At 45.9% G+C, this 24,035-nt stretch overlaps 1 protein-coding gene across 1 annotated transcript; it reads right to left on the reverse strand.

Annotated features, from left to right (window-relative positions):
• Positions 1-152: 152 nt before the first annotated feature.
• LOC132359360 (uncharacterized) lies at positions 153-22,219 on the reverse strand. Its single transcript, XM_059913265.1, has 3 exons — positions 22,150-22,219; positions 1,747-1,841; positions 153-881 (listed from the first exon to the last, which is right to left on the reverse strand). The coding sequence occupies exons 1-3, from the start codon at positions 22,217-22,219 to the stop codon at positions 153-155; spliced, it is 894 nt and encodes a 297-aa protein (XP_059769248.1).
• Between the last annotated feature and the right edge of the window lie 1,816 nt (positions 22,220-24,035).

Below are 24,035 nucleotides of genomic sequence, written 5' to 3' on the forward strand. Positions count from 1 at the left end.
CACGTGGGGTTAGTTTGGGCTGCGCGCAGAAGTTTCGGGGCCGCAACAGCGCGCTGGCAAGCGGGGGACACCCGCGCCTCCCCGGGCCTTGAGCAAGGAAAGTTTCTGGAAGAGCGCGCGCCCCCGCCGGCTGGCCTCCCCCGGCGCCCTCCTCACCGGCTCGCTCCGGAGGATCGCAGGGTTAGGACGCCGCCCGCGCTCTTACTTGTCCGCTCGCGCGCGCCGCACGGCTTTGAAAAGTCGCGGTCACTCCCGGAGCTCTCTCGGGCCCAGCGGTTCCTCGGAGCCCGCGGACGAACTCGCTTCCCGGCGGCAGCAGGTAGCGCGAACCCCGCGGTGGCCGGCCGGCGGCGGGTCTCCGCCGTCCCGACTCCGAAGACTGTCCCCTCCTCCGCTGCGAGGGGGAGGGGGCGCCCGGCAGCCGCGGCTCGCGCTCGCCCAAGTTCAGCAACCGGTTCGAGCGAAGCGGAGCGCACGTCCTCCTCTCTCCGCCGCCTCCTTTTTTCTACCGCCGCCGCGGCAGCTTCCTTTGCAAAGGAAAGCTTTGCAAAAGTTCGCTCCGGGACCCGGCGGCCACTTGTCTCCTGTCCTCCTGGCCGGGAAACTTCTTGCCGCTGCAGCCGCTCTCCGGACTTCCCCGGGCGGACAGTGGCCGCTCTCCACGCCGTCAGCAGCGCTAGCGCAGCTGGGCTCTCTCCGCCTGGGGGCGGCTGGAGAAGGGGCTCTTCTGGCGCTCCCCAGAACACCAGCCCGGGAGCCACAAGCACTAGCTCCGGGCCGTTGGAGAGAAAATGGAAAAGAAAATAAGATTTGCAGTCCTTCCCAGCTGACTGTGCCTGTCTGCCTGCCTGCGTCCGCGTACCTCCACTACCGCCTCGCAGCTTCAGCCACACTCAGTGCAACTCTGAGCCCTTATCCAGCCCGAGCTCAACACTTATCTGCTACCAGTCAACCCCTAAAAATAGCCCATGATGTCACCCCAAGGCCTTCCCATTGGCTCGCGTCGCTCTCAGGAGGGCGGGCCCACCCGTCGCCATGGAGACCCCACCCTAGAAGATTCTTCTCTGGACCCGCGGAGGCTCACGGGATGAGGTAATGCTCCGTTGCCCTCCTACAGTTGGGCCCTTTTTTCTCCTCCTCCCCCCCGCCTCCCCCTCCACGCGACTTGAGCCCCTGTCTTCCTTCTTCCCTCCCCGGCGCGTCTTTCCCGGCCCGCCCGGTGCATTGTGGGCTGACGTCTTGGAGTTTGACTGCCTAGTGACGGTGGCTGCCGCGAGCCGGGCGGACTCGGGCGCTCGCAGGCTCTGAAGGAAGCGGGCTGAAGTTCAGGGCTCGGAGCGGGAAGGCAGGGGATGCGGGGACCCAGAAGGCGGGGGAACCGGGCCAGGTGTCTGGGGCCGAGGGCGCGGGGCGGGTGGTATTTCCCCACTTCAGGGCTCGGTGTCATTTCGCCGCCGCGAGGGGCGGGCCGGCTGAGCGCCCGGGTCCCGGCCCCCCCCCGCACTTCCGGGGGGGCGGGAGCACCGCCCTTAAGGTGGCTCTGTTAAGTCCCCTGTGGGGACGAGTGAAAGTGGGCTTTTAAGTTTAGGGGCGGTTCTTGAGAGTCGGCCCCCCACGTTGAGAGCGCTCTGAAGTTTGTCTCCTGGTCAAGTTCAAGAGCGACTGTACGGCTGCGCCTGGAAGCCGAGTGATTTGCATTGCTTGAAACCTGGTGTTCAGCTAAGTCCCCGCCGCACCCCACCTCACCCTCCCGACCGTGGGAGAAAGGGTGCGGGGGTTCGCAGCTTCGCCTCGGAGAGGAGGTTTCTTACAGGAGGTGGAATTAGCGGGCAGCTCGGTGTCTAGTTGGGAACGAGCGTTTAGGGAATCCGAAACTCGGGGAACCCGGGTGATCGTCTACTCCCCGCCCCCGCACAAGATGCATAGGCACACCACACATCCCACGTACACACGAAACACACACACACACACACACACACACACCCCACTCCTCTCGCCCTGATTTGCTTCCGGGAAAACTAGTCCGAGAGCAGCAGACACTTGCCAAAAGTCACACAGCGAGTCAGGAGTAGAATCAAGATTTAAAATTTCTCCGCTCCCGGCCGGCCGGTGGGCCCATATCCTGTGTAGCCTCTAGGAAGCGCTAGACCCATGTAAGTGGTTCCTTTTCTGTGGTTGTTATTTTATCCTCCCCCAACCCCTCACCCCTTAGGGACAAAAGTGTATGGTGGGAAGAATACCGAAGTCGGGAATCGTGGGTTCTCTCGTGGCCAGCGCTGCCACGTTGTGAAGTGAGCAAATCAGAGAACTTCTTTGAGCTTCAGTTCCCTCATCTGCAGGTGGGGCTGGTGAGACCCACCTTACTGGGCTGAGTTAGCGTAGAGTCATCGCCTCCAGGGCTAGGAGGTGGTCGCCAACAGCCCCCTTCCCTGCCCTTCTTCGGAGTTTCCCAGAGCATCGATGGGATGCCAGGGTGTAAGAGTGTGACTTGGCAGGACCAGGTGGACTGATGCTGTTGAGAAGCAGTGAGGGCAGGAGGGTGAGGGAGGAAAGGGTCAGAAGTCAGCTCCTTCCAGAGTTTTCTCCAGGACTGGGGCTTGAAGTTGGACCTGCAGCAGCTTATGTTCCTAGGTTCTAATTCTGGCTTTTCAGCTTCCGAGCTTGGGGGAATTCAGCCTTGGGTTCATAGCCCAGAGCTTTAAGGTATTTGTGGCTTTGAGAGTTCAGATCCAACAGCCCGGCAGCAGCTGGTGTCAGGGAAATCTTGACAGCTTTCCTTTACTCCAGCACTTGCCTCTCATTGCCTTGTGCAGCAGGAGAAAACAGTAGCTGCTGTGAGCCAGGCACTGAACTGGGTGGGGGTAAGGATACAGTGATGACACGAGCCAGTTACTTTCCTCAAGGAGGGAAAATTCTCCTCTATACTGTTGCCCTGAATCGTTTTCTTCTGTAATCAGGGAGCTGGTGTTTTTAAAATAATTTTAATGATAACAGTAATAAGAATCAATGTCATGTATTAAACACCTACTATCAGCCAGGCATTCACCAGAGCAATTTATATATACTCTTTCTCCCTACAACTATCTTGGGCTATATATATTATTATCTGGATTTAGTATATGAGGAACTAGGCCCAGAGAGGTTAAGTATCCTGCTCAGGTCACAAAGGCAGCTGGAAGTAGACTTCAGGTGTGTGTTACATTCCCTTTTTATATCTTCTCTGCTGAGGGAGGCTCTTGTAAAGTACTGGTTGTCTGCAGAGGAAACGGCCCTTAGATGGTGGGATGGAAGAAATTGTCTTGCCCGATTCTCTGTAGCTCCTTTCAAAGCCTCCTTTCAGAGCTCCTGTATTTAGAAACTTCAAAACTTAGGACTTTATATAAATATATATCTTTTGCCTAAGGGTTCTGTGTGTTCCACTCTGCTTTATGTGGTTTAGTAGGCTGATTTTCTCCTTATGTTGAGAAATAGCATATTTCATCCAAAAAATAACAGATCTTTTCATGTTAACGCCCTTGCTTGGAAGCCTTCATTGGCTTCCCCTCACAACCAGGAGAGGGTTCGGATGCCTTTGCGTGGGAGAGGGGGCCTTTCACAACCTAGCTCCTGCTGTCCAGCCCCATCCTTCACTCCTAGTATCAGGAAAGGCTGGGCTATGCTGCCTTAACAAACAGCACTACCATTTCAGTGGCTTACCGCAGGGAAGTTTATTTCTTGCTCATGCCACGTCCCCACTGTGGGTCTGCAGGGGAGTTCCATTCACCATGGATTTGGGCTGAAGAAGGCTTCGTCTTGATGCATGCTTCTCCTTACAGTCTCGGCTGGGTAGAGGGAAGGCGGCAAATCATTCAGTGGCTCTCAGAGCATCCACCTGGAAGTGACACACTGTTCTGCTCATGCATCCTTGGCCAGAGCAAGTTACGTGGCCATGCCTAACTTTAAAGCTCTGTAATCCTGCCAAGTGTCTCGAAGGGAGAGCGCCAGGAATATTTGGGAAACAACACTAATGACTCGAACAGTCTCCCTTTCTGTTCACCAAATGTTTGGCTTACTGTCCTCCCACAGGCAGAATTCCACTGTCTCCTCAAGGGGGATGACCCTAAAGACCCACCTAGTCACGGTATATCAAGCTCACTTTCCAGGGAGTGGGTGATGCGTAGTAGACTCTATATCAGCTCCAGATGTGACTCTTCATCCAAAGGCAAGATATCTGCCCGGCATACTCTCAGTATGTAACAGTGGGACAGAGATGGGATAACTGCAATGGACACACTGATCGGAAAGTGAAGGAATGGGACACCACAGTGGACGTTAATCCAGAGCAGACATGTTGGGGACCCCCCCTACCCAACACCCCGATTAGACGTTGATTCTGCTCCCTAAGTGTAGCTGCCCTAGCCATTGTTTTCTGTGACCCCTGGCCTTGACCTCTGAGAGAGTCTTCCTTCTGTACATCTAAAGCAGGCATAGGAAATAGGTTTTCAAACCAGCTTTTAAAAATAGGGGTGGTGTTGGGGGAACAGAGTGATATTAAGTCTCAAATACAGTCTCCTTTAATCCAGGCTGATGTTCTTTTGGCAGTGCAACTCTCCCAAAAATGCAGGTTTCTTATCTATTTGATTCCAGGCGTTCCATGTGTCAATAGCCACAGCCAATTCTTTTCTAGACATGCCTCCATGGTTTGCCATGTTTCTTTGCTTTCTTGCTCTCCTGCCTGCTAATATCTCTCTCATTCATCTCCTTTTCATATTCTCTCTGTCTCTCTCTCTATTTCTTTGTCTTGCTGTCTTTCTGTCTATCTCTTGACTTGGCTTTGAGCGCTTTGCACTTATTGGGCTTAGGTGGGAGAGTCATACTTTTCCTCCCATTTCCTCCCTTTTCCCTTTTCTCTAATTGAAAGCATATGCTCGGTAACATCTTAATTTATCCAGAGGTTTTAACAATAGGTTTGAGGCCATACCTTTGACTTGAGCCATACTTCAGGGCTGATTTTAACTAGCCGTTTCTTGCTGAAAATCTTCCTTAATTTTACTAGTTGAGATTGAGAAACAATAGCCTCCTCTAACCCTCCATAACTCTGAATTTATAGATCGTCCCTAGTTTCTTTCATTCCTGCTTGCAAACTGGCCAAATCTTCTCTGAGCTCATCTCTTTTTTTTTTTTTTAATAAATTTATTTATTTTATTTATTTTTGGCTGTGTTGGGTTTTCGTTGCTGCGTGCGGGCTTTCTCTAGTTGTGGAGAGCAGGGGCTACTCTTCGTTGTGGTACATGGGCTTCTCATTGCTGTAGCTTCAATTGTTGCGGAGCATGGGCTCTAGGCGCGTGGGCTTCAGTAGTTGTGGCACACAGGCTCAGTAGTTGTGGCTCACGAGCTCTAGAGCACAGGCTCAGTAGTTGTGGCACACAGGCTTAGTTACTCCACGGCATGTGGGATCTTCCCGGACCAGGGCTCAAACCCATGTCCCCTGCATTGGCAGGCGGATTCTCAACCACTGCGCCACCAGGGAAGCCCTCATCTCTTTTTTGTAATAAGTTTCTAAATGCATCCAACAGCCATCAACACATGCTACTAATATTTTGTTTTACAGTCTCTTGCCTTAGTTCATTAGGTTCATGATATGTCTTCTAAATTATCACAGTGATATGTTCACCAAATAGATCACCATCCTTTTACCTTCTGATAACAGTGTTCTTAGTTACTGCCCTCTAAACAAATGTTTACTTTGGTTATTGTTGTTATTACATTACCCCGTGTCTAGGTGCCAGTTTTTATATCCGTCAGGATAGGCTAGGTTTGCCACCAGAACAATCCTAATATCTCAGTGGCTTAACAAAAAACCTTTACTTCTTGCTTATACTACATGTTCAAGGTCAGAGGGGCTTTTCTCAATATACTCACTCAAAGACAGAGTCTGAAGGTTTCATCTTGAAATATGTGTGCTTCTACAATCATCACAATCACCTTCACAGGGAAAAGAAAGCATGGTGAATTCATACTGGCTTTTTTAAAAAAAATAAATTTATTTATTTTATTATTTTATTGTTTTTGGCTGCATTGGGTCTTTGTTGCTGCACATGGGCTTTTCTCTGGTTGCGGTGAGCAGGGGCTAATCTTCGTTGTGGTGTGCGGGCTTCTCATTGCGGTGGCTTCTCTTGTTGTGGAGCATGGGTTCTAGGCACGTGGGCTTCAGTAGTTATGGCACGCGGGCTCAGTAGTTGTGGCTCGCGGGCTCTAGAGCGCAGGCTCAGTAGCTGTGGCACATGGGCTTAGTTGCTCTGTGGCATGTGGGATCTTCCCGGACCAGGGCTCGAACCCATGTCCCCTGCATTGGCAGGCAGATTCTTAACCACTGCGCCACCAGGGAAGCCCCCATATTGGCTTTAAAAGCTTCCTCCAAGAAATGACATGTTACTTATGTTTACATAGTATTGATCAAAAACTAGTCATATGACCATGTCTTACTTAAAAGGTGCGGGAAAGTGCAGTCCTACTATGCACTTGGAAGTTAAGAGCTGGAAATGCACACCGCTGTATAGCCCAGGTTATGCTCTGGTAGCAATCCAAAAATCTTACTGAATGACAACCACGGAATTATTTCTCACTCATGCTGCATGCCCATTACGGGTTGGTTGTGTCTCTGCTTCAGACACATCATCTTTGCTCTGGGACCTTTTCTGAAACATTGCTGATTGCCATGGCAGACAGCAAAGAACATGGTGCTTAAAGCTTCTACTGAAAGCAGTTCACGTGGCTAAGCCTGTTGTCAGTGGGGAGCGGCAGCAAGTATTTGCAAATAGTAATACAGTCTACCACACCCTACACTACACATTCCTCCCATTCCTATGAGTCTCAGCTACCCTAAACATTTTCCATACCTCTGACATTTTCCTGGTTTTCCATTTATTTTCATCCTTAATAAAAATGCCACCTGGCAAACTCCTACTCACCCTTCAAGACCCTGCTCAAATAATTGCTCCCTCTGAAGCTTGCTGTTACCCCATTGCTCACCCTCAAGTAGTTATTATCTTCTTTGGCTCCCATCACACTGGGTACAGACCCGAAGCTGAGAATGTACATCACGTGTTCTTGTAAATGTCTTCTTACACCGTGACTCCAAATCCAGGAACTGTGTCTTACTCATTTTTATATTTCCAATGCTTAATGCAGTGCCTGGCACATGGAAGGATAGAAGGTACTCAATAAATGCTTATTGATGAGTTTCTTAAAAATAGTCTTTTCTATAGCAGAATTAAGGGGGTGTTTTAATAGTCAAATAGCAACAGTAACTTGTTTTAATACATAAAACTTCTAACAAATTCCCCTGCTGAAACTTCCCTAAGCACATCCTATTGGACTTGGGATAAAACCCAAATTCTTTACTTTGCCTATAAGATCTCACATGCCCTGGGTTGTCCTACCTCACCAGCCTGAAATTACTAGTACTTCTCTCCTCACTATTCTGCAGCCACACTGGCTATGATTGTATCAGCCAGGATAGCCTAGGTTATGTTCCAGTAAAAAAGCAACTCCAGATCTCAGTGACTTAAGACAAAAAAGTTTTATTTCTCGCTTCTGCTCCATGTCCGTCAAAAGTTGTCAGGCAGTCTGATCACTTTGGCTTCCCCTGGGATCCAGTCCAATGGAGTACGCACTTTCAGGAACGTCACAGACCTCATGGGAAAGGGAAAGGGGGCTTTGAAGGGCTCTAGCCAGGCAATTAGGCACATTTGCGGGAGAATGTCACATGTCACTTCTTACAATTCATTGGCTAAAACTAGTCTAATGGCCCCACCCAGCCACAAGTTGACCAGGAAATGCCATCCTATTTGTCTGGAAGGCAGAGAGCTGCAAATCTTTGGCGACCAGTCCTAATGACTCTCACACTGGACTTCTTCAGTTCCTCAAACCAGACAGACTGTTTCTTGCCTAAGAACCCTTATATGAGCCCTCCTACCTCTTCCCTGTTCCTTGGTCAATTTTTATTTCTTTAGAGGTTAGCTTAAATGACACTTAAAGAGGCTTTCTTTTATATTACACCCCTGTACCCACCCCCATCTAAATTAGGTTCCTCTCATGCCTTTTCATAAGTCTCTGTGTTTTTTCTTTATAGCAGTTGAGATTTCAGGAGGGTGATAAATCACACCCTCTTTCGTTCCCTTCTGAGTTCAGAACCAGCTGAAAGTTAGATACAGGAATCAGATGAATGTGGATTGCAGTGCCCACTTGATAGCTGATATAGGCTAGATTGGAGGGCATGGCAGACATGAGGCCATAATGGGTTTCCTCATGTTTCACCCTGAATTAAACTTACCCACGGGTCCCTGGCAAAGGCGGGCAGTTGCAGGCCTTTTCCAAATGGACAAGTGTTTGCATCCTGTAGACAAATTCATTCTGAGAAGAGAGAACAGATGGCTGAGATGGGCCTGCTTTTGTATACACCATCCCCCTTACGGTGATGTCTTTTCAGCACTCAGAACGTCTGCAAAACTTAAGGGATCATAAAGTAACAAGGGCCCTCTAGAAGCCACCTTCCAAGTTCTGCCCTTTTCCCAATGTAGGAATCCCTTTGACAGCATCTTCACTACTTAAGTGCTTCTAGTGATCCTCAGAGCTGGGGAGTGATGTCTACTGAATGCTGCCGATTGGACCTCACTGGGAATATTATGGACATGAAACTGTGGGAAGCAATTTTCATCAGTCAGAGAGATCTCAGAGAAGGTCAGCCGAATGGTGAGAAGCCAGAAACTATGACCCATGGAGAAGAATTGAAGGAACTGGGAATATTTACCCAAGGGGAAAAATAAAAGACCGTGAGACCAAGTAGAGAAGTCTCCAAATAGCTGTGCAGCTATCACATTGGGGAGTTCACTTATTTTGCAGGTTTTGAGGTCAGGGCGAGGGTAATGACTAGAAGTTAGAGAGGAAGACTCGGCTATCTTTAAGGAAGAACTTTCTGAAGTTATAGTTATTTATCAATGTGATCGTTGCCTTAAAAGTAGAATGGAAATTCATCCATTCAATACATATTTACCGCTTACTATGTGCCAGACACTATACTGGGTTAGTTTATGATAATTCCTAGTGAGCCCGTAGTAACTTGCAGTATTCAAGTTATACTTTGTTTTCAGAGTTCATAAAACCCTTTTAAAATATTCTCTTTTAGAATTTGTCTGGGAGTGGTCACCAATATTAGTGGCTTTTCTCCTCAATTCTAGAACTGACATTTTTTTTCCTCTCAAAATTTGAAAACCTAAGATGATATTTTCTCATTTCCAGTGTTAGTTAGGTGAACATTCTTCGATCAAAACAATTGCTGGGAATTCCCTGGCAGTCCAGTGGTTAGGACTCCGGGCTTTCACTGCCGAGGGCCCGGATTCAATCCCTGGTCGGGGAACTAAGGGCCCTCAAGCTGTACAGCATGGCCAAAAAAAAAAAAAAAAAAAAAAGTGTTTTTAGTGTCCATAAGTCAAAATTACCTGTACTTGGGATGACTTAAGACTAGATACTCCCTTACCATTTGGGGCAGAAGAACTACAAAGTGTTTCCCAAACTCCTCTTCCTTTCCTCCTGAGCGTACCGCTCAACTACATTTTCCAGCCTTCTTTGTAATTAGGTGTGGCCACATGGCTGAGTTTTAACCAGTGCAAAGGGGGTTAATGTGATGTGGCTCATAAAAACATCTCTCCCCATCTTCAGGGACATAGAGAAGGGCAGAGCCACAGGTGGAAGGAGCCTGGATCTTTGAATGACCACGTGGAAGATTAATTGCCCACTGGCCAGGATTATTTGCACTGGATTTTGCCTGAATGAGAAATCAACTTTACTGTTGAAACACCGAGATTTTGGAGTATATATGTTAAAGCTGCTAGTGTCTTCTTATTCCAACTGGTGCTGCAGGATGCCTTCGAAGAGAGAAGAAATATGGAACTGAAGTTAGGGATTTTGTTCTGCCCTTTCCTGTTTGAGGAGAATTAGTGGAGCAGGCAGAAGTGAAAGACATAGCACTTAATTACACACCGATGCTTCCTTGTGCTCATGTTTTCTTCCCAACTAATTTATAAACTACATGAGACATGTTGCAATGTCTTACATCCTCTTTTATATTTAATCTTTTGGTGGATATTTATAGAGAAATGCCAGGTGCTTTGAGGATTTCAGAAGAAATATAGGTAGCACATATTGTTAAATGTTATTCACTTACTCAACAATTTTTGAGAATTCACTATGAGCCAGCCACTGGGAAGCACTGGTGAACAAAAGCTATGGTACCTGCCCACAAGTTGGGGTATAGCAAGGAAAATAGAGATAAAGAGGCAAGACTAGTCGAGCGTGATAAAGCTGTGAGAAAGAAGGACAGGATGTTCTGGATGCACGTGGAAGGGACATCTGACAAGGGTGGCGGTCAGAGAATTGTCCTCTATTAAGGTGATGAATAAATTGAGACTCCCCAAGGATGAGCAGGAGTAGCCAGAAGAAGAGGAGACTGGAGAAAGAGTGCTCTAGGAATAGGGAATGCATGTACAAAGGCTTGGATATGGGGCTTGAAGATGGGGTGTGTTTGGAGGGACCAGAAGGTAAGCTGGAAAGGAAGAATGGAGAGGATGAGCATGAGAAGAGGAACTTATAAGAGGAACTTATATAATATATAAGTATGAGGCACATACTTAATAAATGCATACAGAAAGCCTTTTACTATACGTGTATGAATTTACCTAGGAGGAAATATGACTGATTAATCATCAAGATATCAACAGTTGTGACATTTGGGTAATTTCTTTTTTCCTCCTTATGCTTCTCTGTTTGTTTTAAAACTTTCTACAATAAACACGTATTGCACTTGGAATTAAAAAAATCAAAGTGTATTTTCTTCTTAGTTGTGATTGTACCTGCTGGGCCTCATCCGATCTTCAGAACAGTCATCTGAGCAAACTGAGGTCCAGAGCTGATACACAGTGATATTACAATTAGCTTTCCTCTGGTTCCATTCAGCCTACTTCCTCTCCATTGTGCCTGCCTCCCCTGCAGTGTCTAAGTACTGATGATGGGCTTTTCCTGGAACTACTGACTTTAGTGCCATGTCGCGTGTTCGTGTGTATGTTGTTTGCAACTTGGAGAAACTGGATCCACGTCCTCGTGATCCTGCCCTCCTAAGAGGCTTTCCACACGCAGAAGATGGTCCTCCACCTCCTGGTCTACATCCTTAGACCTCTCTCTTCTGTGATGCTGTCATGTCCTTTGCCTAGTTAGGGAGGAAATTGTTTCTCATTATTCTGTCAACCCATATCTTGATTGACTAGTGTGTTGGTGCTTGGCCAAACCAGTGACAATGAACACCCAAACATCTGAAAGTCTTGAAACACTGTATTAACATTCTCTAAGTTATGTTGCGGCGACAAACCACCTGCCAAATCTCAGAGGCTTAAAACGACATGAGTTTAATTCATGCGCATGTTACATTTCCATCCCGATCTAGGGCTTAGCTCTTTACTCTGAGACTCTGGGTGAAGAAGTGGCCCCCTTGAAGAAGTGACCCCCATCTGAGATATTGCTGGTGTGTGTCACAGGGAAGAGAGAGAGGTGACACTGGGGGATAGTTCTTAAAGCCTTGCCCACAGTCACTTCTGCTCACCTTTGATTGGCCAGAGTGTGTCACGGGGCTGACAAGGAGGGGCAGCCAATGTTTTGACAGATACCTTCTCAGCTCTCGGAATCTCAGCTTCTGTATCTATAAAATGGAAATAGGTATAAAACATTATGGGATATTCAAACCATGGAATATCATGTGGCCATTTTAAAAAAATGAGTTAATTGCCCTTAAAAAAAAGTGTGTTGACCTGAGAAAAGCCCATGATGTAGCGTTAGGTGAAGAACGCAAGTTGCCCAGTAAAGTGTATAGCTTGGTGTCATGTTGACATAAATTTAGAAAACCTATATCTGAGCATATTTGTTTGCATGAGGATATTAATAAAAATAGCTAATGTTTAAGGAATGCTTACATCATATGCCGATTCTGTGCTAAGTGCTTTTTACGTGCATTTGCTCATTTAATCCTTGCAAAACCCAGAGAAAGGAGTAGAAAGTTATATTGAATAGTTATTATCAGCTATCTTACTTGGGGGTAGGATTAGAGAGATTTTATTTACTTTTAAAAGTAAATGATTTCTGTACATTTTTACTGATCACAGTAGGTGGATTAATCAGCTTTTGTGGTAAAAGAAACCACAGTAACATCTGAGTGCTGTGCAATGCTCAGTAATTTATTTTCTGCTCATGGGTCTGCAGTCAGCTGAGGTGGCATGGCCTTTCAAGGCCCTGCTTGGTCTTCTTTGCTCCCCACTGCATCTGCCTCCCCTGCAGTTTTCTAAGTAATGATGATGGCTTTTCTTGGAACTGCTGATATCAGCGCTGTGTTGTGTGTGCTCAGGTGCAACCTGGAGAAATAGGGCCGAGGGTCAAATTCAGGTCTGCTCCATGTGCCTCATTCTAGAACCCATCCTGGAGAAGCAGAATCTGCCAGGGCTCTGTTCTTTTCGTGGCAGAGGTGGGGACAAATGGAAACACGGGAAGCTTCTGAAGGCCTGGGCTTGGAACTGCTCCGTTGTCATTTTGGCCCACATTCTATTAGCTGAAGCAAGTCACATGGCCAAGTCCAATATCGGTGGAGCTGGGAAGTCATAGAGGTTTAGAAGGAGGGAGTGAATACTCACTGGATAGTAATCTACAATCAGCATTCGTTGCTTTCTTAGTTAAAAAAAAATAAATCACAATAAAGTGAGAAAAAGAATATTTACCAGTGATAGTTTAAATTGTGTTCAATAGATTGCAAAGTCACTTTATGCATTTCTCAAAAATACAAATTCCACATCTACAGTTATAATGAGCACGGTGATAATAACATGGACATTTAATTAACCAAAGTATTCATTGCCTAGTAGGGCAGGTAGGCATTTACACCAGCTTGGCTTATGCTGCTCGTGGTGTAACATTCTGAGCATAATTCAGAGACTGTTTAATGGCCCTATGTATACATCTCTACTACTTGTGTGGCCATCTGCAATCCAAGGAACTTAAATCATGGAATCACAGACTCTCAAACCTGGAAGGCTCTAGTGCCTGTGGTAGGCAAGTGCCTCTTAAGTTATATGGACAGCTGCTTTTGCCAATTATAGTCATTCTTGATTGGGTGTGTCTCACATTGCTGGAAAATGGTTATGGAAATCAAAATTCTTTCACTTAGCCCATGGGGACAGTGAGATCCCCAGCTGTCATTTACCTGAGTGGCCAAGATAGGATGGAGACCTAATTGTCTCTAGTAGGCCCAGGGCCTCTTGCTTTGTTTCTTTGCATAACATGAACATTCAAGCATATGGATCATTTGGGAATATTCACTAGGACCTGAAGCTTCCATTACTCTCTTTAAAAAGTATATTAAGCCTCCTTCTTTTACTGTTTCCTCTGTCTTAAGAGAACCCAAGTACTGCTTAGACCAACTAACTCTGAGTCATGCAAAAAATAGTATTGGCACAGACTCTGAAATGAAGAGAAGCATGTTAAATTCCCTAGAACACTGGCCAGGGAATCACGCGTATTTTAATTTCCTTTCTATTCTAGGTAATTTAGAAATATCTGCTGATATAGCTTATGGGAATCAATTGCATAAAGCAAATGTTTTACTAAGGACTTTATTTGTTAAGATTATGAATTGTATTTCTCAAGTTTCAGTCATTTATCCATCACTTTTTCCATTTTGCTATGTCCACTTACTTCTCTCAAATCAACTTACTATTTTTCTTTAGATAGATTCACTTTTTTAAAACTTAAAGGTATTTTTATAGGAGATGATATATTACCAGTGTAAATGGATGAGAAGTATTACTTGCCATAAACACTGATACAACTGTAAAAATAAACACATAATCATTAAAATAGATAACTTGTCTCTTATTCTACGTGTGGTAGGTGTTTTTCCACTGATATTGTGGAAAGGTATGGGCTCTGGAATCAGGAAGACGTGGGTTCAAATAACAACTCATTTTCTTCCCAATAATGTGATCTTGGGCAATTTTCTTTTTTTTTTTAACATCTTTATTGGAGTATAATTGCTTTACAATGGTGTGTTAGTTTCTGCTGCATAACAAAGTGAATCAGCTATACATATACATATATCCCCATATCCCCTCCCTCTTGCGTCTCCCTCCCACCCTCCCTGTCCCACCCCTCTAGGTGACCACAAAACACCGAGCTGATCTCCCTGTGCTATGCAGCTGCTTCCCACTAACTAGCTATCTGTTTTACATTTGGTAGTGTATATATGTCCATGCCGCTCTCTCACTTCGTCCCAGCTTCTCCTTCCCCCTCCCCGTGTCCTCAAGTCCATTCTCTACATCTGCATCTTTATTCCTGTCCTGTTGGGCAATTTTCTTAATTGTTGAACATCAGTTTCTTATCCATAAAATGGAACAGCATTTTAATCCATAAAATGGAATAACTTAGTGATTGATTGCCTACCAGGTGCTAGGTAATGTGCTAAGTGTGTGGGTACAATGAAAACTGGGTAAATGGACTTGGAGTTGAAGACTTGGATTCAAGTCCTATCTTATCTCCTTTTGGGTAAGTCATTTAATGTCTCTGAGCTTCAGTTTCCTCATCTGAAAATGAGTGTGATGGTTGCCATTTATGCCTACTTCCAAGAACTTCTGGAAGGAATGACATCATTACTAATGGGAAAGCCTTTGGTACACAGATACAGGCATTTCTGCTGTAATGTGACATGTACATTCCTGAAACACTCTGTGTTCTGCAGAGTTGTACATTAAAAATAACATGACTTTCTGCAAAAATAGGGTTAAGGCAGGCCACCGAAAACCTGTACAATATTGTAACCATACTGCTAAGATAAAACTCTAAATATCCTAATAAAAGTAACAGAGTTAAAAAGATCTGTTAAATTTTGACTAAATAAATACACCCACACCCACACATACATACTACAGCAAATGTAGGATTTTACCTTAAAACTGGCAAAGGCAGCTTGACGGAAGGCATGAGGAAGGCAAGGCAGCTGAAGTTATGGGGGCGAGGGTAAACGCTCAAAGATGGGACCGCACCATGCAGTAAGCTCTCTCAAGGAGTATGTAGGCAAACAGCCCAGCAAGAGGATGGAGGGTGAAAGGGCATTCTGTCCAGTACCCAGAGCACTGGGTGCCTCTGAGGCAACCGCATTCCACTCTGTTAGTGTAGTTTCTGCTCGGCCGCTGCTTCTCGGTGGGACACAGTGTTAACATCCTGGGAGAAATCAGTGTGGAATAAAGCAGCTTGCATGTTATGCCGCTCTCATTCCTCTAGTTATCAGCCTTACCTTGTCTTCCAGTACCACGGGTCACAGCATCATGTACTGTCGTGGAGCAGTCCACACATGCAGATGGGGGGAGTTGCAGTTCTCAGCCAGGAGCCCGTGCCCCGGTCCCAGGCTCCGTGAGCAAAACAAGCAAAGACTCCCAGAGGTAGAATTCATTCAGAGACGTGAGCCTCCTCTCCGTGGCCCCTTCCCTCTCTTCTCAGTCTGACCAGTCTAATTTCTTCTCCTTTCCTTGGTTTCAGGCTTCCTCTTCCCTCACCAGCCTGTGAGCTCCTTGAGAGAGGGCTCTGTCTTATTCATTGATGGGCTCTGAAGACCCACACAGGGGCCCCGGAACAGAATAGCTGCATTACAATTGAGCCTCCCTTTGTAGGTAAGGAAGAACCCCAAACTCACTGAAGGGTCCCGGGGCTCATCGGAGCGCATCCGAAACACTGGGCACCTTGAGATGAGGATGGAGGCACTGCCCGCACCACCCCCCCCCCCCTCCGCCCACCCTCCAAGGACAGGGACAGTGTCTCATTCAGCTCTGTGTCCAGCATCCCTGTTGCTCCCAAGTTGAGGCAGGGACTCCTCAGTGGGTCCCAGCCCTGCTTTAGCCGCGAGAAGACCACGACAGGGCTAGCAGTATATCCTCCTCCTTGGCCCTCCTGCCTTCCTTCCTTTCTTCCTTTCAACAAATATTTATCGGGCCCCTATCCCATACCAGGCACTATACAAGGTCCTGAGGATGAAGTGTTGGGCAAGAAAGACCTGGAATCTGCCCTCACGGTGCTTCTGTGTGGCCTAGAGGTTAAGCGCTTAACTTCTGGAGCCACGTTCCCTGGATCTGTTATCTGGCTCTGTCCTTTTCTCACTATATGAACATGGCCAAACTCCTCTCCAAATCTGTTTCCTTACCTGTAAAATAAGGCTCATAATAGAATCTAATTCAAGGGCTTGTTATGAATATTAAATGAATTGACATATAAAGGACTTAGAATAGTACCTGACGCAGTAAGTGCCCAATAAATATTAACTGTAATTAGTAGTATTACAGTTGCTGTCTATAGATGATAAACACATGAATATAAAATCATGATAAGCTATAAGTATTATGAATGAAATTCCAGGAATAACCTGGAACTCTGTGGTTCTATCTAACTCTGTAGCTAGTAGACTATGCAAATGTTATCTGACAGGGGAGTCGGGAGGTGGTTGGGCCTGGGGACCTGAAAGATCTCTGTACACTTCTGGTTTGAAAGAAGATTAACAGTGGGAAACTTCTTAAAGAGGGTGATCTGAAAGGGCCTCTCTGAAGAGGGGCTGCAATATAAAGGATATAAACACTGACTCTCGCAGGAGGGGGGTGGCATGGGAAGGGTGTTCCAGGCAGAGGAAAGGTGGGAAAGAGCCATCACTGGTGATCAGGTGATCAGGTTTTGAGGACCTTCCCCTACCGGCTCTGCACCTGGCCAATCTTGTTAAAAGATCCTTTGTTCCCAGTTGCTCAGTTTCAGTGTCTACTGTATGGGGAGCCCTCAGTGGTGGCTTTCAAGCACTGGGGTCTGAACACTGGTACCACCCATATCCTCAGGATTCTAGAACTCCATGTCCTTTCATGCTGTTACTGTGACTCCCTCTACACTGCCATGCTGGCTGGGCCATTGTTTTATTTCTTAGGTTACACTTGAGCAGATTAAAGAAAGGAGACATAATGAGCATGCATTTCTATGTGCCATGGTCTAAATTCATTACCGATACCCAAGTTTTAATCAGTATATATTGCCAACCACATACAGTTTGGGTAACCTTGGTTACATCATCTCATTTCCTCTTCCTTCACCAATACTCACTCAACAGATACCAGCTGAGCAAGAAGTATGTGCTCGTGTGACGGGGTAGAGGGGTTACTTGGGGCCTCAGCTTCTCCACTGACAGTGTGAAGGCTTGGGCCAGATCACTGGTTTTCAACTGCAGTGTTCACTCCCAATCTCCATTTTATTAAATGGAGCCATAGTCTCTGGTATACTGAAAAGCTTTCTCAAGTAGGGGAGAAAACAGTGGATTGACAACTAGCAGCTGAAGCGTTTTATTACTATGACCCAGAACTTAATTTTTCTCTGCCTAGATTGTTAGGCTTTGTAAGCCTCACTTGTCACAAGAACTCCATGGAAGGGGTTGTGAACTGCTGAACTAGATGTTCGCTGAGGTCCTCTCTAGCTCTGACATTCTCTGAATCCTGTAATTATTTTTCTTTTCTCTTTGTTTCCTTTCATTTAACACCATTTCATATGCATGTTTCCAAGAATCCACGGGGGTTCTCTCCCTTGTCAGCCTCAGGGATTCGGCTTCAGTTTTGCTTAGTACTTTCCCTATTGATCCCCCCTTCTTGATTCACTCTCCTTTACAGACCTTTTCAGAGCCTTCATTTCAATGAATCCTAACTGTGTGTGTGTATCTCCCCACACTCAAGGTCTTTATTCCTGGCACCAGTAGGCACTTAGCAACTGTTGGATGAATTAGTGAATTCTTAATGATTATCAAGAACCTCAACATATGTATCCATACATGTAATAACCTTTGGATCATTTGACTTCTTTTGTGAGGGTGTCAATTCGGATGGAATTGCTAGATCCAAAGTTATAAGCTGGTTTCCTGCTTTTATTACCGACTGCCAGATTACTGTGGCTTTTGTTTTGTGTAAGCAGTAGTAGTGCTGATAACACTTGTGGTAATTATTTATAACATTATCTTAAATAATTAATCAAATCAGAGTACTTCCTCTCTCTCCCCCCGACCCTTTTTTCTGGGTATCAATATCCTTTGTATCCCAAACTCCAGTGGTTTCCCTAAAGCCACTTGGATCAGTGCTACATGCTCTGAATTTAGCCAGAGAAAAAGAAATGGGCTGCTCCAGCTCTAGGTACCAGCAATGTTTCTGTCTTCTTGGAACCCTGCACCCTTTTGCCACTAATTCAGCATCAGCCTGGCTTGGGGTTTTCTGCGATATTGATGATGGTGGTGGTGGTGATGATGATAATGATGGTAAAGATAACTCTAACAACCCTATGAAAATATCATTAACCCCATTTTATAGATAAGGGAAACTAAGGCTCAGAGAGGTGACACGGCTTGCCCTCAGTCACACAGCTAGGAATTGGCAAAGACAGGATTTACGTCTGTTTCTGAGTCAAAGCTGGTTGGTCTCTTTCCACAAAACTACACTACACTGCTCCACAAGTGGACCTACAGGGTCAGGAGCCTTGTGGGAGCAGCAGGTCTGTCAAGTTCTACAGGGCTGAGCTATTTATTGCTGCAGAGGACACTCATCACTATGCTAATTACATTAATTGCTGCCCACTCTGCGGCTAGGTGGGTGGTTTAACAACACCTAGCAACGTGGTAATGATGCCTGGGCCTGCCTTTCTGCGTGAAAATATCTAACTTTTTTTTTTTTTTAAACTCCTTCCTGTGGTGGCCAAAGATAGTAATTATAGGTTCTACTGGTCGGAAGTTAGTGACTTTCTGCCTTGTAGGGAAAAGGTCAAGACACTGAACTTTGACACTCCATCAGCATCAACTGTGTGCTTGACACTTTAAGGGATCTTTTATAATCCTGATGACAGCTTAGAGGTGGGTATTATATTATCCTTATTTTGTTTCTAAGGGAACCCAGTCACCTGCTTGAGGTCACATAGCTGGATATTGGTTTAGAACTGAGCATTGTCGGAGGACAAATTTAGCCTCCACACATTTCCCTACACTATAGCACCACTCAACAGGAGACTTTTTGCTTCTGATGCTTGGAATTGAATTACACACCAGCAGGGTTGAGTCTGTATTTCAAACAGAGAGGAAGCAAGGCATTGGGAATCGGTGTTCTGCAGAGTCCTCCATTGCTAGAGGATGAATATTTGACATTTCAACCTTCCAACTCCCATCTCTTCCCCGAGCTTCTCAAGGAAATGTTAACAGAATTTTCCAGTTGACTTTTTAAGAAGTAATTTTGAAGACTACATCCATGTACTTCTTGTGAATGGACTAGGTGATTTTGGCAATTCATCATAATTGGCTGAATGACTTAACTTCCCCAGAAACCCAGATAACAGAGGCTAATTTAGGAAGTAGTTGACTTTGGAATGTTATATATGCATGCACGTTATGGGTGTGTCCATATTATATGTCAATAAATGTATTGTGTGTATGTGCGTGCGTGTGTGTGTGTGTTCTTCAGGAAGTCTTGAGGTACTGGTGGACTTAGATGATTTGGTTCCTTTATTAGCTACCATCTAGCTGTAAATGAGGTTTAAAAATATATTTTACTAATATTCAAAACAATTACATTATATAATGACACAGAGTAGTGGTTACGATATCTGGAGCTAGACCAGAGTTTGAATCTTAGCTCTGCCACTTAACAGCTGTTGTGACTTAGGCAAGTCACTTAACCTCTCTGGGCATCAGTTTTCCCATTTCTAAAAATAGGGGTTAAAACAGTTCTCACCTCAGGGAGGTTTTTGAGGGCAGGGACTATGTCTGTACACTTCTCTGCACCGAACCAGAATGAGGTTTAGAAAGAGCAGGCTTTGGACTTACATAATCCCTCAGCTTTGATTCTAGCACTCCCATATTGGCTGTGTGGCCTTGGAGAAATTACTTAACTTTTCTGGGCCTCAGATTCCTCATCTATGAAATAGAGGCTCATTATTCCTACCTCAAACGATTGTCACGTGATGAGGCGGGACCTATGAGACCTAGTACCTAGGATAGCACATTGGAGGTACCCATTTCCCTTTTTTTTCATCCTAGAGGCTGATGACATTCAAGGATGGATGACTAAGTTCTTGTTCGATTTGTAAAACACATTCTTTTCTCTCACACTCCATTTTTATTTTCTCCTTCCCACCCTTTTCCTTTATTTCCCTCCCTTCCCTATCCATCCCCTTTCTTTTTCTTTTTAGGTCAGCCTCCGTCTACTGTGACTCAGCCCCTCTGTCCAGGGTCACCGGGTCCCTGGATTGTCACAGCAGCTCTCTCCCTGGCATCGTCCATCCTCCCCTCCATCTGGCGCTCTATGATTTATTCTTCACACAGGGTGTCCTTCCATCAACCTGACCCAGACCTTGCTACTCCTCTGTGCCACTCCTTCCAGTATTCTCATCACACACAGAGCAGTCTGTGGCCCTCACCATGGCCCACAAGGCTCTGTGTGAACTGTTTTCTGGCGAACTCTCTGACCCGGCTTCCTAGCGCGCTCTCTCTAACTCTGCTCCAGCCTCAAAGGCTTCCTGACTGTTATTGGAACTTTCCAAGCACGTTCCAGCTTTGCGTCCTTTGTACGTGCAGTTCCCTCTCCCTCCAAATATCTGTAGAGTTCATTCTCACTTCCTCAGGCCTCTGCCCACATGTCACCTTATCAGAAAGGCCTTCCTTGATGACCTTACATAAAATAACACCCCCAATCACTCTCAATCCTCCATTTCGTTTTTCTTCTCACTGACAGATTCTATATTATTCCTTTCCTTTTGATTGCCTCTCTCCTCACAATGGAAGCTAAGCTGTATGAGAGCACTTTGTTTTGTTTTATGCTGCATCCCCAGAGCCTGGCACATAGTAGGTGCTCAATTAATATTTGCTGAATACATGAATGTGTGTTGCCTCTGTATGAAATGGCAGGAAAGAGCCTCCATAGACACTCCAGCCCTGATGGCTCACTGACCAGTATTTATTTTACCCAAGCCAAAGTGATGAGCAGTGAAGAGGAGAATCAGGTGGTCTTTTAGGGGCCCACCCCCTTCACATATGTGCCTTGAAGACCAACGCTGTTTCATCTGTGGCAGTGACATGCCTGCATTCACACTGCTTCGTGCCATAGTTGCAATGTTGTCTGGAATTCCCATGGCAGTTTTGCCATATGATGAATTTTGCTCACATAAATAGGTATCGATCACAGATAAAGATCACTCCTGGTTTATATTTAGTACCACCACAACAAACTGAAAGTTGGAGGTGTGCTACCTAATTGTTCCCAGACTATGAAAGCAAAAATACAAAGTCTGCTAGCACTGAATCACTCTTTTCCACCTGGCCTCTCCCTGCCTTCACCCTCCCTTTCCTGATTCTGTTCCTGTCGTAAAGTATGGTAGCTTAGTAAAGGGCAGAGTCACACTGGGCGTCCAGGGTTCCAGTCCCAACGCCACCACTTATTCACTGTGAGATCTCACGCAGGTTAACTCACCTCCCTAACCCTCAGTGTCCTCCTCTGTAGAATGGGCCTTGACAACACGTACTCAATACTATGTGTTGAATGAAAGATGGCAAAATGCAACACCCGGGTAGAGCGGTAGCCCGCAGTAATGCTAGTGCCTTCCATGCCTACTGATTTACACGACTGTGATATTCTTTTTCCTTATTTTTATTTTTATTTTTTTTTAATTTATGACTGTGATGTTTTGATATCCTTTCTTTGGCTTTGGTCAACCTTTAGGATAGACAACCCAGCTAAAAATGGAGGCAAGGCCTTTCAGAATCAGTACTTCATAAGGCTTTCATGGAGGTCTCACTGTTTGCATGGTGGGGTAGAAGATTCTGGGGCAGGCAGGTGGGGGGGTGGGATATCAAGGCACACAAGCACAGTTTTGCTCCTCTTAGTTTGATAGGGCTGCCGTAACAAATGCCACAAGCTTGCTGGCTTCAAACAACAGAAACTTCTTCTCGCACAATTCTAGAGGTCAAAAAATCCAAACTCAAGGTGTCAGCGGGGCCACACTCCCTCTGAAGGCTCTAAGGGAGGATCCGTTCTTTACCTCCTCCAGCTTCCTGTGACTCCTGATAACACTTGGCTTTCGGCAGCATCTCTCCAATCTCCACCTCCATCTTTGCCTGGCCTTCCCCTCTGGGTATCTGTGTGTCTCAAATCTCCCTCTCCTTTCTGCTATCATCCACTAGTCATTGGATTTAGGGCTGACCCTAAATCCAAAATGATCTCATCTCGGCATCCTCAACTTAGTTCTATCTGCAAAAACCCTATTTCCAATAGGGTCATATTCCCAAATACTCAGGGTTGGACGTATCTTTTGGGGGTGGGGGAGGGACACAGTTCGACCTGCTACAGTGCCCTCCGGGAATTTCAGTTAGGCAAAGGGACACCATACGCACAGCTGAGCAACCGGGGTCTCAAGTAAAGAGTCAAACAACCCCTCCTGGAAGGTGAGTAGGGGGTGTGATTCATTCACGCTTTGATGCAGAAACACTGCTGAACCCTTGCCGAGCTGCACGCAGGGAAGCAGAGATGATAAGGCATTCACAGACTGACGGGGGTGGGAGGGGTTGGAAGGGCGTGGTGTAGGGAGAGAGGAACGGGCATTTCCAGCTCAGTGTGGTTGGGCTTGGAGGAGGTGGGCGCTGAAGCTTTGGGGGCTTAGCAGAAAGTTTGGGTTACAGCTCCGGAGGGGTGGTGGTCAGAGAAGTCTTCCCAGAGGGGGAAGGATGGTCTCACCTGAAGGATGAGGGAGTAGGAGCCAGCCACGCCCAAAGTGGGAGGAGTTCTAGGAAGAAGGAAAGAAAGCCCAACCTCTGTGGGTCCTCCACAAAGTAGGGGGTGGTGGGCTAGAGAGGCAGGCAAGGGGTCAGATTGTATAGGGTGCTGTGAGCCATCCGGAGAGGAGTGGAGAGCTAGGCATGACCAGATCTGCCTATTAAAAATAAAAAGTAGAGAAAGCCTGTAGTGAAAAGTGATTTTCCAGTAGATCTAAAAATTGTATTTATTATGTTATGTGTGTGTTTTTTTAAAAAGAAGTATAACATATACACCGAAAAGTGCACACGTTATAAGAGTGCAGCTTGATGCATAAGTGAATAGCCCTGTGTGTACACCACTTAGGTTGTTGGATTGTCAGAGCAGAGGCAGAATAGAGTTCAAGATGGGCCAATGACTCACAATTACTCTTGTTTGTCCTGTGGAGAAATGACCCTCATAACAGGAAGTTGCTGGGATCTGGAATAGGAAGACTTAGTTTTGAGCCCCATATCTAGTATTTCTCTGCTGTGTGATCTCAGGCAAATGGCTATACTTCCCTTATCCTCAGTTTTACCATCTGTAGAATGGACTAACAGTATCTGCCTCAACAAGATGGTGTGAAGGTGAAACAGGACAAAGGTGGGGAAAGCTCTCTGCATTATGCAAAAAAAAGTGCTTGTGTGATTCTCAAATTCGAATCTGTCTCAGAACTGGATTTCTTCACTTTACCTTCTTCCTTCTCCACCTGACAGTGTTTCAGATAAACGAGGAGGGGAGGAGGAGAGTTACTCTTTTTGCAGCACTTTTTGTTTGTCTGTTTCCCATTCCAAAATACCTATTCCAGATCTGGACTGTCACTCCTGTACCCTTCTTTATTCCCACCTTCTTGCTCACTATTGTCCTTCTCACTCAACCAGGCTCAAACAGGCAGAGGGAAGAGGGCAGGGAGTTTGGGCCATGGAAAGAGGTTTGAGGGTGAAGATAAATCCGATGCTCCTTTCCCAGCCTTTGCTGAGGATGTGTTGTCCCCAGCTCTGCACAGGGCATTTGGGATCGTGGGTGGGAGGTGGGGAGACACAGAAGGGAAACATAGTATTCACACTCAGAGAGTTATTTGTTGAGGCAAAATGGAAACAGGTCCATAAGAGAGTAGAGTCAGCTAAGGTCAAGGTC

Source organism: Balaenoptera ricei, chromosome 1, assembly GCF_028023285.1.
Source record: "Balaenoptera ricei isolate mBalRic1 chromosome 1, mBalRic1.hap2, whole genome shotgun sequence".
NCBI classification, from domain to species: Eukaryota; Metazoa; Chordata; class Mammalia; order Artiodactyla; family Balaenopteridae; genus Balaenoptera; species Balaenoptera ricei.